At 42.1% G+C, this 16,797-nt stretch overlaps 1 protein-coding gene across 2 annotated transcripts in view; it reads left to right on the top strand.

The window, feature by feature from the left end:
* Window positions 1–221: 221 nt before the first annotated feature.
* Window positions 222–16,797, top strand: part of arhgap29a (Rho GTPase activating protein 29a) — a 75,036-nt gene continuing 58,460 nt past the window's right edge. Inside the window, exons 1-2 of one of the 2 annotated variants that reach the window (XM_041862252.2) lie at window positions 222–391; window positions 4,117–4,624. In XM_041862252.2, the coding sequence (XP_041718186.1) occupies window positions 4,237–4,624 (388 nt within the window). In that variant the 5' untranslated portion in view covers window positions 222–391; window positions 4,117–4,236. The remainder of the gene's footprint in view (window positions 392–4,116; window positions 4,625–16,797) is intronic. The other variant, XM_041862251.1, reaches the window with a different exon arrangement.

Below are 16,797 nucleotides of genomic sequence, written 5' to 3'. Positions count from 1 at the left end.
AACGCATCTATCTCCCTCCAAGCCTATCGTTCAGTTTGAGTCAGACGATACCAATTGACATAAACCCGCAAGATTACAGGTTGAGTACAGGACACATCAAAACATAGGACACCTGTTGTTAGGGGCAGGGGACCCAAACCTCTTCTTGACGAGACGCCTAGAACAACCAATCACAAGTTAGCCTACCTACTGTATCACGTGAGGAGAGGAGGAGGAAATTCGTGCCTGAGCTTGAGCTGAGCTGCGGCGGTCCCAAAATTCCAATTTCGGAGACTATAGTAGAGGGTCATTCACAGATGTTTAGGAAAGAAAGACATAACCTACAACTGGATACTGTCATCTACGATAACGGGGATTTTTGAAGGTGCAATGTTTCAGGACTGTACAGCAGGTGAGTGAGTTGCTGCATTTGATGAAAGACTGTTCTATGTGGCAGCTAGAATTTTTAGATTGAGTGAACCATTGCATCCATATAGGCACCTAGAGATGTGAAGAAGTTATTACTTCTATAGGGAGAAAACTATGTTATTTTGGTTAGATATTGTACAAAATACAAAGAACAAAACATAATAAAATGCGTGTAATCTCAGCAATGGAATAACTTTTGGCCAGTGCTGGAGAGTAGTGAACTACAGTTCAACTAGTAATTTAACTACATTTTGCAGTAGCTTTTTGGTAGTTTAACTAAATTCAAATCTTGGTAGTGTTTTCAGTAGTTAATTATTTGTTGTGCCATAATTTGTAACAGTGTATCTAACTATAAAATATAAAACAAATAAAATAAAATAAACAGTGTAGCTAACTACTGGAACTACATAGTACTTTTTTTTGCAAAAAGAAGAGAAAATATGGGTTAAGTAGGCAATAATGTCCTTTCTTTTCGGCATAAGACCTGTCCAATTCTCACTTGAAACAACGTTGTTTGTGTTTAATAGGCCAAGTTACACATGATCTGTTCTTGCAATTTGTAGTCTATGACATTTCAGATTTAGTTTGGATGTAGGCCTATGAACTACTTTTTCTAAGTAACTTTCGTTAAGTAAACTATATTTTTTCTTAAGGGCAGCTTTAGTGTAGCTTAACGTCTTCCAGTGTGAAGTAATTGGTAGCTTGGTCAACTATATTTTCAGAGTAGCTTCCACAACACTGCTTTTGGCTACAAGGTGCAGAAACTTCTGAACTTTTTAGCTGGTCAGATAATTTGGATGAAAAGATCCAGGGGTATGAGAAAGTGTGTAAAATGTTGTCCACTTATAACTATGAGAAAACGGTTTATAATACATACAAACTTGTTCATAATACTGCAATAACACATGCAAATTCAATACAATGCTCCCTTAACTATAATGTATCAATTTAATTAAGTATTATTCAATATTTAAGCCGTTATTTATTTAGAAACAAACTGTAAAATCCTAATGTTGTCATTTGCATATAACTTAGTTATATGATCATCTATATGATGTTTTTTTTTCTTGATAAATAACATCCTGATTTGGGATTTGTAAAGTCTAATAATAATGGTTCCCAATGTTTAGGCTAAACTAAATCAAAACTAAATCCAGGTCGGTTTAGGTTAATCCAGTAGCGTAAGCACCGGGGTCTTTCTATCCAACATGTGGTGGTCACAGTTGGATATGGAGATGACCAGTAAACGGTCCCTAATGGGATTCCTACTACAAGCTGTGCCCCCATACCTCCCGGTTAGTTTAGTCTTTAACTCCAGAGAGTGATTCAGTAATTTGCAGATTCTTTAGAAATGACTTATACTGTAGGCTAATCATGCACTACATGACTGAGGGATACTACAGATTCCCACGGGGGGCCAGTATAAAAAAATATGTATTCACTAACTGTAAGTCGCTCTGGATAAGAGCGTCTGCTAAATGACTAAAATGTAAATGTAAATGTAGTATAGTATAGTATTCTATACTATACTATACTACACAATTGAGGGGGATACATGTCTGGTGGTTATGTGCATGTTTGTGTGTGTGTTCTCTCTGGTCTCCTGTAAAATTAATGTTTGGCAAAGAAGAGTGTGAGGAGCCCCAATAAGCCACCACCACAATAGTGAGATGTGATGTTGAGATGGTGATAGGGAGTGCTGCTAGCTAGGTCTGCATTCATTTGTCTTCCCTTTTTTCTCCACCCAAATATAAGAGGGCCACTCTAGCACTCATTATGCCTCGGACCCCAGTCAGACTCAGTCAGACAGGGCCTCTGAAAGAGCCTGGTTGCCTTGTTACCGAGCACATTTACATTGACATTTTAGTCATTTAGCAGACGCTCTTATCCAGAGCGACTTACAGTTAGTGAGTGCATAAATTTTTTCACACTGGCCCCCCGTGGGAATCGAACCCACAACCCTTGCGTTGCAAGCGCCATGCTCTACCAATTGAGCTAGAGGAGGCCACATTCAATCAAATTATACTGAATACAAAGATAAACTCATCATGCAACAATTTCAAAGATTTTGCTGAGGTACAGTTTATATAAGGAAATCAGTCAGTTGAAATAAATAAATTAGGACCTGATCTATGGATTTCACATGACTGCGAATATAGATAAGCATCTGTTGGTCACAGATACCTTAAAAAAAAAAAAGTAGGGGCATGGATCAGAAAACCAGTCAGTATCTGGTTGACCACCATTTGCCTCATGCAGCGTGACACATCTCCTTCGCATAGAGTTGATCAGGCTGTTGATTGTGGCCTGTGGAATGTTGTCATACTACTCTTCAATGGCTGTGCAAAGTTGCTGGATATTGGCGGAAACTGGAACACGCTGTGGTACACTTCGATCCAGAGCATCCCAAACATGCTCAATGGGTGACATGTCTGGTGAGTATGCAGGCCATGGAAGAACTGGGACATTTTCCTTGCGACATGGGGCTGTGCATTATCATGCTGAAACATGAGGTGACGGTGGTGGATTAATGGCACGACAATGTGCCTCAGGATCTCGTCACGGTATCTCTGTGCTTTCAAATTGCCATCGATAAAATGCAATTGTGTTTGTTGTCCGTAGCTAATGGCTGCCCATACCATAACCCCACCACCACCATGGGGCACTCTGTTCCCAACGTTGACATCAGCAAACCGCTCGCCCACACAACGCCATACACGTACGTGGTCTGCGGTTGTGAAACTGGTTGGACGTACTGCGTTGGAGGCTGCTTATGGTAGAAAAATGAGCATACAATTATCTGGAAACAGCTTTGGTGTACATTCCTGCAGTCAGCATGACAATTGCGCGCTCCCTCAAAACTTGAGACATCTGTGGCATTGTGTTGTGTGACAAAACTACACATTTTAGAGTGACCTTTTATTGTCCCCAGCCAAGGTGCACCTGTGTAATGATCATGCTATTTAATCAGCTTCTTGATATACCACACCTGTCAGGTGAATGGATTAGCTTGGCAAAGGAGAAATGCTCACTAACAGGGATGTAAACAAACATCATTTTAGAGAAATAAGCTTTTTGTGCGTATGGAACATTTCTGGGATCTTTCATTTCAGCTCATGAAACATGGGACCAACACTTTACATGTTGCGTTTATATTTTTGTTCAGTGTAGATCCAGTCCTATTGCCCCTTTTTGTGTTACATCAGTGGACTTCAGTTTTACAAATGCAACATTGACAAATCTCTGAAAGGCATGTTCCTATTTCTTTTATAAGGTTTGGTTTATCTGTTTTGAGAGTCAAGTATTTTACTCAGACAGTGGCTGTTGATTAGTGGTTAGTTGTTAGAAAATTCATCACATGATGTTTAGCTGCAGTATGAAAGTCTATTCATGGTGCCTACACTCTTAGAAAAAAGGGTTCCAAAAGGGTTCTTCGGCTGTCCCCCATAGGAGAAACCTTTTTGGTTAAAGGTAAAACCCTTTTTGGTTCCAGGTAGAACCCTTTTGGGTTCCACATAGAACCCTCTGTGGAAAGGGTTCTACATGGAACCAAAAAGTGTTCTTTAAAGTGTTCTCGTATGGGGACAGCTGAATAACATTTTTAGGTTCTAGATAGCACCTTTTTTTCTAAGAGTGTAGATATTGGATGTTATTTATGAATCATGAACCTTCTTCTTTCTAAACACATATCACTCTCTCTCTGCACAGGATCATCCATCCGTGCTCTGGAACAGTGTGGGATCTGAACAATACAGAGCAGAGAGCCAGGCAGGACTACAGGTACAAGGCCAGGGGGCTACCGGGGCTACCAGGCCTGGACAGGAGGGCATGCTGGCTGCGGTTGGGATGTTGAGGCAGAGCAGTGGTGGAGGCAGCAGTGGCAGTGGTAGTGGTGGTGGAGGTGGGACCAGCGGAGGGAACAAACGATTGCTGGGCATCTCACGCACCGCCAACTCCCACTTCTTCCCCTTGTCCGCTGGCACGGGCATGGGCACTAGTACGGGCACCACGGCGAGTACCGGATCAGGGATCTGGGGGACGGGGGGCAGAGGAGCCAAGAGCAGCTCCCTGAACTCCATCAGCTCTGGATTGGACAGTGTGGATGCTCCTGCCTCTGCCGGCACCACCGACCCAGACTACATCATGCAGCTGGTCAACGACGTGCGCAAGTTTGCCGACGTCCTACTTCACCTCAAGGAAGCTTTTCACTCCAAAGGTGAGTTCAGAGTTTGGAGTTTGGACTGGAGAAGCAGAAGGGTCATTGGGATGATAGTGAATGGTTACAATGCTTGCCTGGATGTGGATGTATCCCTTGGTGTATCGTGGGAAACATAGTGTAATGGAACTCCATGTTTAGCTTAGATGTCAGTCAAAGGCAGTGTACACCATTTGCCCCAGTCCACCTGTTTCTGTTCTGTCCTGGCCTGTCCTTGGCTGTGCGGTCACTCACCCTTTTTATCTCTCTCACTCTCTCTCTCTCTCTCTCTCTCTCTCTCTCTCTCTCTCTCTCTCTCTCTCTCTCTCTCTCTGGAGGTTTGGTAACTTAAAGGCCACATTGTAGTCTTTCACCCATGTATTAGAGGTGAATGTTTGCAATGAACTTAACCCTTACCCTAATCTTAACCCTTATCCTAACTCTTATTCTAAACCTAACCGTAACCTTAGCAAGCAGTTGCTTATCAACAGATAGTTACTTGATATTATGACCATCTGTAGAGCATCTACAGATGGACTATCCGGACTATCCAAATAAAGTGTGACCAAAACTTTTAAAGCTGTTGCTTTTGTCACTCACTAACATGATTTAATGTGACATTTACATAGAAAAATGTGATCCATTTCCTTAGAAACCCTGTAAAACAACACATTTCACTGCACCTATCTGGTGTATGTGATAATAAAACATCTTAGATTTATTTTATATACAGTGCCCTCCGTAATTATTGGGATACTCCAAAAGTTTGGATTTGAGATCAAACAATGACTATGATGTTAAAGTGCAGACTGTCACCTTTAATTTGAGGGTGTTTTCATCCATATCGAGTGAACCGTTTAGAAAGTACAGCACTTATTGTACATCGTCCCCCCATTTTAGGGAGCAAGTTTGGGACAAATTCTCTTATGTGTATTAAGGTAGTAAAAAGTTAAGTATTTGGTCCTATATTTATACAGTGCCTTGCAAAAGTATTCATCCCCCTTAGCATTTTCCTATTTTGTTGCATTACAACCTGTAATTTAAATTTATTTTTATTTGGATTTCATGTAATGGACATACACAAAATAGTCCAAATTGGTGAAGTGAAATGAAAAAAAACCCTTGTTTAAAAAAATTCAAAAAAATGTATAACGGAAAAGTGGTGCGTGCATATGTATTCACCCCCTTTGCTATGAAGTCCCTAAATAAGATCTGGTGCAACCAGTTACCTTCAGAAGTCACATAATTTGTTAAATAAAGTCCATCTGTGTGCAATCTAAGTGTCACATGATCTGTCACATGATCTCAGTATATATACACCTGTTCTGAAAGGCCCCAGAGTCTGCAACACCACTAAGCAAGGGGCACCACCAAGCAAGCGGCGCCATGAAGACCAAGGAGCTCTCCAAACAGGTCAGGGACAAAGTTGTGGAGAAGTACAGATCAGGGTTGGGTTATAAAACAATATCCAAAACTTTGAACATCCCACGGAGCACCATTAAATCCATTATAAAAAAATTGAAAGAATATGGCACCACAACATACCTGCCAAGAGAAGGCCGCCCACCAAACCTCACGGCCCAGGCAAGGAGGGCATTCATCAGAGAGGCAACAAAGATACCAAAGATAACCCTGAAGGAGCTGCAAAGCTCCACAGCGGAGATTGGAGTATCTGTCCATAGTACCACTTTAAGCCGTACACTCCACAGAGCTGGGCTTTACGGAAGAGTGGCCAGAAAAAAGCCATTGCTTAAAGAAAAAAATAAGCAAACACGTTTGGTGTTCGCCAAAAGTCATGTGGGAGACTCCCCAAACATATGGAAGAAGGTACTCTGGTCAGATGAGCCTAAAATTGAGCTTTTTGGCCATCAAGGAAAACGCTATGTCTGGCGCAAACCCAACACCTCTCATCACCCCGAGAACACCATCCCCACAGTGAAGCATGGTGGTGGCAGCATCATGCTGTGGGGATGTTTTTCATCGGCAGGGACTGGGAAACTGGTCAGAATTGAAGGAATGATGGATGGCGCTAAATACAGGGAAATTCTTGAGGGAAACCTGTTTCAGTCTTCCAGAGATTTGAGACTGGGACGGAGGTTCACCTTCCAGCAGGTCAATGACCCTAAGTATACTGCTAAAGCAACACTTGAGTGGTTTAAGGGGAAACATTTAAATGTCTTGGAATGGCCTAGTCAAAGCCCAGACCTCAATCCAATTGAGAATCTGTGGTATGACTTAAAGTTTGCTGTACACCAGCGGAACCCATCCAACTTGACGGAGCTGGAGCAGTTTTGCCTTGAAGAATGGGCAAAAATCTCAGTGGCTAGATGTGCCAAGCTTATAGAGACACCCCAAGAGACTTGCAGCTGTAATTGCTGCAAAAGGTGGCTCTACAAAGTATTGACTTTGGGGGGGTGAATAGTTATGCACGCTCAAGTTTAGTGTTTTTTTGTCATATTTCTTGTTTGTTTCACAAGAAAAAATATTTTGCATCTTCAAAGTGGTAGGCATGTTGTGTAAATCAAATGATTCAAACCCCCAAAAAATCTATTTTAATTCCAGGTTGTAAGGCAACAAAATAGGAAAAATGCCAAGGGGGGTGAATACTTTCGCAAGCCACTGTGGCACTCAATGACTGCATCAAGCTTTTGACTCTACACATTTGTTGGATGCATTTGCTCTTTGTTTTGGTTGTGTTTCAGATTATTTTGTGTCCGATAGAAATGAATGGTAAATAATGCATTGTTTCATTTTTGAGTTATATTTTATTGTAAATAAGAATAGAATATGTTTCTAAACATTCCTACATTTTTGTGGATGCTACCATGATTACAGATTATCTTGAATGAATCGTGAATAATGATGAGTGAGAAAGTTACAGACGCACAAATATCATACCCCCAAGACATGCTAACCTCTCACAATAACAGGGGAGGTTAACATTTTCAACTCAAATCATATTTTATTTGTCACATTAATTAATACAGCATTATCTGTAATCATGGTAGCATCCACATTCATGTAGAAGTGTTTGGAAATATATTATATTCTTATTTACAATAAAAGTGACTCCAAAATGGCACAACACATTATTTACCATTAATTTCTATTGGGCACAATATAATCTGAAACACAACCAAAAATAAAGAGCAAATGCACCCAACAAATTTGTAGAGTCACAAGCTTGATGTAGTCATGGCATGCTGTGAATATGGGACCAAATACTTAACTTTTTACTACCTTAATACACATAAGTGATTTTGTCCCAGTACTTTTGCTCCCCTAAAATGTGGGGACTATGTACAGAAAGTGCTGTAATTTCTAAACGGTTCATTCGATATGGAAGAAAATACCCTCAGATTAAAGCTGACAGTCTGCACTTTAACCTCATAGACATTGTTTGATTTCTATACTTTTGAAGTATAGAGCCACAAGAAGAAAACATGCTTCACTGTCCCAATGATAACGGAGGGCACTGTATATCTTGTAATTCTAGATGTTGTTTGCATTGCTAAAATTGTTGAAGCTAGTAACATAGGCGAAAAAAATATATATATTTTATATATATATATATATATATATATATATATATATATATATATATATATATATATATATATATATAGTATATTGCAAAAGGTAGTCATTCAAAACAGTCATCTGCAGAACCTCCCAGATGAGGAATTCCTTATGTGGTCGGCTCAGTGGGAGAGAGACAGAGAGATAGAGGGGATTATTTTAGCTTTTCAACTCTACATATTTTAGTAGGGGGAAGGTGGGGTAGGACAGACATGAAGGTGGTTGAGATCTGGAGCACTCTGGAATGAAGAAAAAACTGTTTCCCCACCGAGCCTGTCTTATATTTATCCTATATACTCTATACAGTCTTCCTTGTATGTCCTTTAAATACAATTACTTCCAGTTTAAATTAAAAACCTGAAGTATGTGATAATGAAAATTAGCATCAGGGTTTCAGAGGGCCCATTTTCACACAAGCTTCCATCCAGAGTGTAATATACTCCAGTAATTAATGGTCTTTCCTCCTCCTCAACCCATCAGTAATCTGAAGTGGTGCATTTCTAATCCATCGGGAAAACGCTTTTAAAATGGAAGAGTAAATGCAGATTAAAAAGGGGTTGATTGCTCTTGCCTGTGTGATTATTGCATTCCTGTGCTGCCGGTGCTGTTGGGTCGGGCCCTTGGCTTGGACCCAGGTTCGCTAATCCCTCTCCTGGGTAATGATTGTCTGAGAGGGGGGTTGGCTGGATGTGGTGGTACCCCTCTCCTCCCTCCCAGTAGAGCAGTGCCATGTCGTCCAGGCCTCTGAGGAATCTCACCCTTTGTCTGGAGAGGAGAGGGAGGTCAGGCAGGGTGCTTGACCTGGCTGGACCAGACAGGGTTTTGGAGAGTCAGGACTTGTGACTGGTGTTTTTCAGCTTGAGGGACTTCTGAGTGGGTCGGTCACCGGTTCACTGATCAAAGTAATAAATCAACATGGGGAAGAGGATACATTCTGCTCAGGGTTGTGCTGGTTCATTTAAGCCTAAGGCTACTACCAACATATTTCACAAACACTGATTACCACTGATTACCAGTTTTGACTTCACAAATTACCTATTGAAAATGTATTTTGGTTTTCATCATAGGTAAATCACTAATAACTTAATAATAATAAAACATCTAATCAATTGTGTTTGTCACATGCTTCGTAAACAACAGGTGTAGACTAACAGTGAAATGCTTACTTACCGGTCCTTCCCAACAATGCAGAGAGAAAGAAACAAGAAATAATAAAACAATAAAAAAATTATAACATGACGAATACATAGAAAAATTATAACACAAGGAATAAATACACAATGAATAATGATAACTTGGCTATATATACAGGGTACCAGTACCAAGTCGATGTGCAGGGGTACAAGGTAATTGAGGTAGATAGTTAACAATTTAACTAACTATTTAGCAGTCTTATGGCATGGAGGTACAGTGCCTTGCAAAAGTATTCATCCCCCTTGGCGTTTTTCCTATTTTGTTGCATTACAACCTGTAATTTAAATGGCTTTTATTTGGATTTTATGTAATGGTGTCACGCTCTGGCTCCGGGACTGTGTATTTTGAGCCAGGGTGTGTTCATTTGGTTGTGTTGTATTTGGTTGTGTTTCATTGTTTGGTCGTGTGACTCCCAATCAGTGGTAACGAGTGTCAGCTGTCGGCTCGTTATCTCTGATTGGGAGCCATATTTAAACTGTCAGTGTTCACCTTAGTGTTGTGGGTTTTTGTTCCTTGTCAGTCATTGTAACGGAGGACTTCACGTTTCGTCATTGTTTGTTGTTTTCGTGTTTAGGCTTTAATTTAATAAAGTCATGTTCACCTTCAACGCTGCGCATTGGTCCTCCTCATTAGACGATCGTGACAGAAAAACCCACCAAGATGGGACCAAGCAGCGTGTCCAGGAGCCGTCGCCAGGGAGATCCCTCACAGATCTCCTTCGCCTCCTGGACTGGGTCAAGCCGAGTGAGGAGGAGAAGGGCTTGACACTATGGCAGAAGGGCGAGAGGCTGGCGGGGGATATGGAGACCTGGTCCACGGGTAGGAGAGACGCCCCGAAAATTTTTAGGGGGGGGCTCACGACGTCGGACCAGCAGGAGGCCGCGATAGAGCGGTCCAGTGGGTTGCCGGAGAAAGCCGCCGGGTTACGGGGGCCACTGGTCGAAGAGGGGATGGAGGAAGTAGAGGCACGGCGAGAGGTACTGGCGTGTGTTGCCAGTCCGGTCCGGCCCGTTCCAGATCCCGGTGTAGGACCAGTGGTGTGTGTCCCCAGTACAGTCCGGCCCATCCAAGCTTCCCGCACCAAGCCAGTGGTGTGCGTCGTCAGCCCGGCTCTGCCCGTGCCTGCTCTCCGCATCAAGCCTGTGGTGCGTCTCGTCAGCCCGGCTCTGCCCGTTCCTGCTCTCCGCACCAGGTCTGTGGTGCACGTCGCCAGCCCAGTCCGGCCCATTCCTGCTACTCGCAACAAGCCAAGGGTGCGAGTCGTCAGCCGGATTCAGCCCATTCCTGCTACTCGCACCAAGCCAAGGGTGCGAGTCGTCAGCCGGATTCAGCCCATTCCTGCTACTCGCACCAAGCCAGGGATGCGAGTCTTCAGCCTGGTGAGGCCTGTTCCGGCTCCACGCACCATGCAAAGGGTGCGTATCGTCTGCCAGGTCCGGTCCATTCCTGCCTCACGCGCCAAGCCAGGGGTGCACGTCGGCAGTCCTGATCCAGCTAACTGGGTCAGATCGGACTGGGGACACTGCGGGGGGATTGTAGTAGGGTGGTGGTCAAGCCCGGAGCCGGAGCCGCCTCCGAGGAGCAATACCCACCCAGCCCTTCCCTATTTGGGGTGTAGGCGCGGTCGGAGTCCGCGCCTTTAGGGGGGGGTACTGTCACGCTCTGGCTCCGGGACTGTGTATTTTGAGCCAGGGTGTGTTCATTTGGTTGTGTTGCAATTTGTTGTGTTTCATTGTTTGGTCGTGTGACTCCCAATCAGTGGTAACGAGTGTCAGCTGTCGGCTCGTTATCTCTGATTGGGAGCCATATTTAAACTGTCAGTGTTCACCTTAGTGTTGTGGGTTTTTGTTCCTTGTCAGTCATTGTAACGGAGGACTTCACGTTTCGTCATTGTTTGTTGTTTTCGTGTTTAGGCTTTAATTTAATAAAGTCATGTTCACCTTCAACGCTGCGCATTGGTCCTCCTCATTAGACGATCGTAACAAATGGACATACACAAAATAGTCGAAATTGGTGAAGTGAAATGAAAAAAATTACTTGTTTCAAGAAATTCAAAAAAATTAATAACGGAAAAGTGGTGCATGCATATGTATTCACCCCCTTTGCTATGAAGCGCCAAAATAAGATCTGGTGCAACCAATTACCTTCAGAAGTCACATAATTTGTTAAATAAAGTCCACCTGTGTGCAATCTAAGTGTCACATGATCTGTCACATGATCTCAGTATATATACACCTGTTCTGAAAGGCCCCAGAGTCTGCAACACCACTAAGCAAGGGGCACCACCAACCAAGCGGCACCATGAAGACCAAGGAGCTCTCCAAACAGGTCAGGGACAAAGTTGTGGAGAAGTACAGATCAGGGTTGGGTTATAAAAAAATATCCAAAACTTTGAACATCCCACGGAGCACCATTAAATCCATTATTAAAAAATGGAAAGAATATGGCACCACAACAAACCTGCCAAGAGAGGGCCGCCCACCAAAACTCACAGACCAGACAAGGAGGGCATTAATCAGAGAGGCAACAAAGAGACCAAAGATAACCCTGAAGGAGCTGCAAAGCTCCACAGCGGAGATTGGAGTATCTGTCCATAGGACCACTTTAAGCCGTACACTCCACAGAGCTGGCTTTACGGAAGAGTGGGCAGAAAAAAGCCATTGCTTAAAGAAAAAAATTAGCAAACACGTTTCGTGTTCGCCAAAAGGCATGTGGGAGACTCCCCAAACATATGGAAGAAGGTACTCTGCAATTGAGCTTTTTGGCCATCAAGGAAAATGGTGGTGGCAGCATCATCCTGTGGGGATGTTTTTAATTGGCAGGGACTGGGAAACTGGTCAGAATTGAAGGAATGATGGATGGCGCTAAATACAGGGAAATTCTTGAGGGAAACCTGTTTCAGTCTTCCAGAGATTTGAGACTGGGACGGAGGTTCACCTTCCAGCAGGACAATGACCCTAAGCATACTGCTAAAGCAACACTCGAGTGGTTTAAGGGGAAACATTTCAATGTCTTGGAATGGCCTATTCAAAGCCCAGACTTCAATCCAATTGAGAATCTGTGGTATGACTTAAAGATTGCTGTACACCAGCGGAACCCATCCAACTTGAAGGAGCTGGAGCAGTTTTGCCTTGAAGAATGTGCAAAAATCCCAGTGGCTAGATGTGCCAAGCTTATAGAGACATACCCCAAGAGACTTGCAGCTGTAATTGCTGCAAAAGGTGGCTCTACAAAGTATTGACTTTGGGGGGGGGTGAATAGTAATGCACGCTCAAGTTTAGTGTTTTATGGTCATATTTCTTGTTTTTTTCACAATAAAAAATATTTTGCATCTTCAAAGTGGTAGGCGTGTTGTGTAAATCAAAGGATTCAAACCCCCAAAAAACCTATTTTAAGGTTGTATGGCAACAAAATAGGAAAAATGCCAAGGGGGTGAATACATTCGCAAGCCACTGTAGAAGCTGTTCGGGGTCCTGTTGGTTCCATACTTGGTGCATCGGTACCGCTTGCCGTGCGGTAGCAGAGAGAACAGTCAATGACTTGGGTGGCTAGAGTCTTTGACAATTTTTAGGGCCTTCCTCTGACACCGCCTGGTATAATTAGGTGTCCTCTACAAATGGAACTTGTTTTGTCTGTCTGCGGTGAACTTCCTGTTAATGCCACTCATACAAATTAGTCTTAACAACAAATGCTCAGGCAGGCACTCAAGTATGTGACACGTTTGCATTGCTGTCATAGTACAAATTTGTTCATGCAGCTTGCGTCATAGATTTATTTAATCAAGTGTGTGAGTTCATGGAACCAGTTCAGATTGCCTGTCTGTGCTGCAAAGCCAAATCTAAAACCTACCTAGCACACCAGCTATTAGAAACGTTTAAGTCCTATATCTTCTATGCCTTTAAATATCTGTCAGTGAGTTAGCAAACCTTATTTACACTGCAGTGTTGAATTGAAACCACCTGAGGCAATGTTCATGACCTTGCTCTACTGCTAATTAACTACGTTGCTTGGTGCTTGAAGCCCAATATACACACCATTATGTAAATGTGGTTACTGAAACCATAACATGTGACTCTAATGAAGCATTCCAGTAACTGACCACAGTTAGGCTAAATACAGGAAAGGGCAGATTTGCGAAAGGAGAAAAAGTGCCCTGAAGGAAATTGAATACAGAGCAGTAGAGAGAGAAGGAAGGGCCTGAGACCCATGTTACCACAAACAAATATTAACTCTGAGTGAAGAGGATTGAGAAACTACAAGGAATGTATGACAGGAGAACAGGTGAAGTTATTTCTGCGAAGTGACGATGAGGATGCACTCCACAACATGCTAAATTAGGCAAATCGTTTGGTAAATGTTTTGTGTAGAATCTAAGGCTTTCAAATTATGTAAAAAATTTAATCGAGTTAATCACAGAATTTGTTGTGATTAATCGAATTTGCTAAAATGAAGCTGTAATTTAACATTTTTTTATACTAAAAACATTAAAAGAAAATTGACGTCTTGATTTTGTCCAAGTTAACGGTAAGCAAAATCTGGTAAATTGGTAAAGTACACTTTCTTTAACCTCAATGTCAACTTGTTTTGACATTGTATTGTTGTTTTTAGCTGTATAGATTATGTAATTTAGATGTTTCCAGTGTATTTTAAATGCTTTCAGACAATGCGATTAATTGGGATAAAAAATATATATTGTTCACAAAAATTACACAAATTTAACTCAATTTAACTGATGAAACTCTGACAGCCCTAATAAAATCATGTAATTGTTGAATTACAAAGTTATGTCTTAGGGTCCAAATCTAGCTCTTGTTCGCTTTGTGCAAAGTAGGCTATAAAGTCAGATCAGTCATTGTTTAATGGCACTTAAACATGTTAATGACTACATTCTCATCTTCACGCTCACAAACCAACACTTGAGTCACTCTACTCTCTACAAATAGAATTGAGGAAATGAACTTGCACGACATTGATCATATCAAAATGATTTGTGTTTCGGGTCACTGACCATCTTCAAAGTGTGATTGTTAGCGTTTGGGAGGGCAGGGTAGGGCTTTAGCAAAGTGTAATAACACACTGCTGTTGTGAATCACTGGCTTATGGTGTGATTGGAAGTGATTTAAATCCCCTATCAATTTATGACTGTATTGTCTATGCTGTTCTTCACAAAAGCTAGTGATTCTCATTACCCTAACCATTAATGGAGAGAGAGGGAATCCTCCTCTCCCTTTTTCCCTTTCCAGCTCCTTGCCACGCAAAGCATAGTAATGTAATGTTCAGGTCTGGACTCTTGGACCTTGACAACAGAGCTCTGTATTCACGGTCAGTGATGTGAGTCTGACACCCATTGTCTCAAGCAGTAGCTTCTCCAGACTAGCATACTTGTAGCTAACTGGCAGTTTTGGCTGGATATATACTTTCCCATGTAAGAATAGCAATGGCCCTGGGACCGATCCCTGGGGAACCCCACAGCCAGCTCCAGTAAGATTTTTTTAAATGCCGTTTTTACGTTTTTTTGGAAAATGTATGTCACCTTAAATGGTGATTATCAGTTGGTTGCAGTCATTTCTGAGCTTTTTTTGCAGTTTGTTTTAACATGTTTTGGTTGTCCAGGCTTTGAGATGACTTTCATAATGATGTCTTAACAATGTGGAGTACTTTTTACATATCCTGGGAGGTCATGACCTTGTCCAATGGCCACTTGTGATGGACATGTCAGTAATCGGTTGGGATTACTTCTGTGGGGTTCGCCCTAGTCGGGGTCACAACTGCCGTTTGGTGCTCTGACCAGTCTTGGAGGTCAGTGAGTGCAATATATTGTGTAATCATTGGTAAGAATGGAGCTTTATTGCATGTTATCTTCATTAGGATATTTTGCATGGTTAAGGAGGATGTCTCTATGGTTAAAGATATAATCTCCCTGCTAGTGAGCATGATCAAGAAACAGCTATTTTGTTTATATATGTAAAATGATGCTGTGATTCCTATCAATTCAGGTGTTAGTCAAACTGTGTGATTCTACATTATGTTTATTCCTCAAACTTGATATCTGATCATTCTTCTTGTTCTTCATGTTAGTAATGGACTAACTGTTTTTCCCAGTTAGATAGAGGCTCATGCCGTTCAAGGTATCTTTTGTGGATGCAGCCTGATATTTCTTGATCTTTTTAAAGACTGTTGTGTGTGTACTGTAATGTAATGCACTGTATTTGTGCTCTGATGGGCTGGACAGGACAGGTGTGTGCTGTTTATCTCGTTCTCTGCTGGCTCACTGAGGCAGAATGATGGTTGTTTTGTGTGTCAGCCATTTAAGAATGAAAAACAACACCAACAGAAAATGACTTGATCATGCTGAAGAGAACAGGGTGCTACGGGAAATGTATTCCCCCTTATGAAAAAGGTGCATTAGATGTGCCTTATCATGTATGAACATACAGTAAATCTGTTCTGTATGTTGATGAATATCCTCTGTCAGTTTGAGGTTAGCTTGTTCAGTATGTTTTGTAACTAATGTCACGTACATATGCCGTATCTTAATTTGAGTTAGTGTCACACAGCAGGAAAATAATTATGCAGCAACAGGAAATGTGAATGGTTATGTGGATTGTAAATAATGGGCATTTTTTGTAGGAGTTGATACATTTTTCATTAGGGCAAATCTGACATTATTAAGTTGAAATTGCAAACATTAGAAGCCTTTTTAAACCTTGTATACACTACAAGTTAGCATTTTCTGCTATGCAGGACAATTCCTGCAACAACAGGATGATCAAATTAAGATACGGCAGGGATCATTAACTAGATTCAGCCGCGGGCCGATTTCTTTCTTGAGCAGATGGTCGGGGGGCCGGAACATAATTACAAATAATTTGTAGACTGCAAATTGACCGCAAGAAGCCCAAACAGATATAATGTTTGACTAAAACATAATAATTTCTAACCTTGCTTAGATTTGTCTACAATCACGTCTCTCTGTTATGCGTAGGAATACTTGGGAACACATTTCTTAAATTAAAATCACTTGGAGCTGATTTCCTGGTGTTTCTACATCCAACAATGAAAATAATGTTTTTGCTCTGAAAACTTGGGGGGCCAAATTCGGCCCACGGGCCACCAGTTGGGGAACCCTGAGATATGGCATCTGTATAGATGTGCAGTGTTGAGGCTAACAGACCACTATGTCAGTGTGGAGGCTTGGTCCAAGACGTGACCCTCCTGGCTGTACTGTGGCAGTGTATGTGTATGTCTGTATGGGTAGGGCCAGGAGTTTTGTCTGACCACCGGGAGAAACTCCAGGCTCTATGTAAAGCCTCTCCTGTCAGTGGTGTGACCCAGGCCTTCAGCAACACTCTGAGAGAGCAGACAGAACAGTCTGTTAGTCTGGGGTTGGGCTGCTTTCAAATGCCCTGACCACGAGTGTC

The sequence above is a fragment of the Coregonus clupeaformis genome, chromosome 34 (assembly GCF_020615455.1).
Source record: "Coregonus clupeaformis isolate EN_2021a chromosome 34, ASM2061545v1, whole genome shotgun sequence".
NCBI lineage: Eukaryota > Metazoa > Chordata > Actinopteri > Salmoniformes > Salmonidae > Coregonus > Coregonus clupeaformis.
This window is presented reverse-complemented; position numbering and strand designations above follow the sequence as displayed.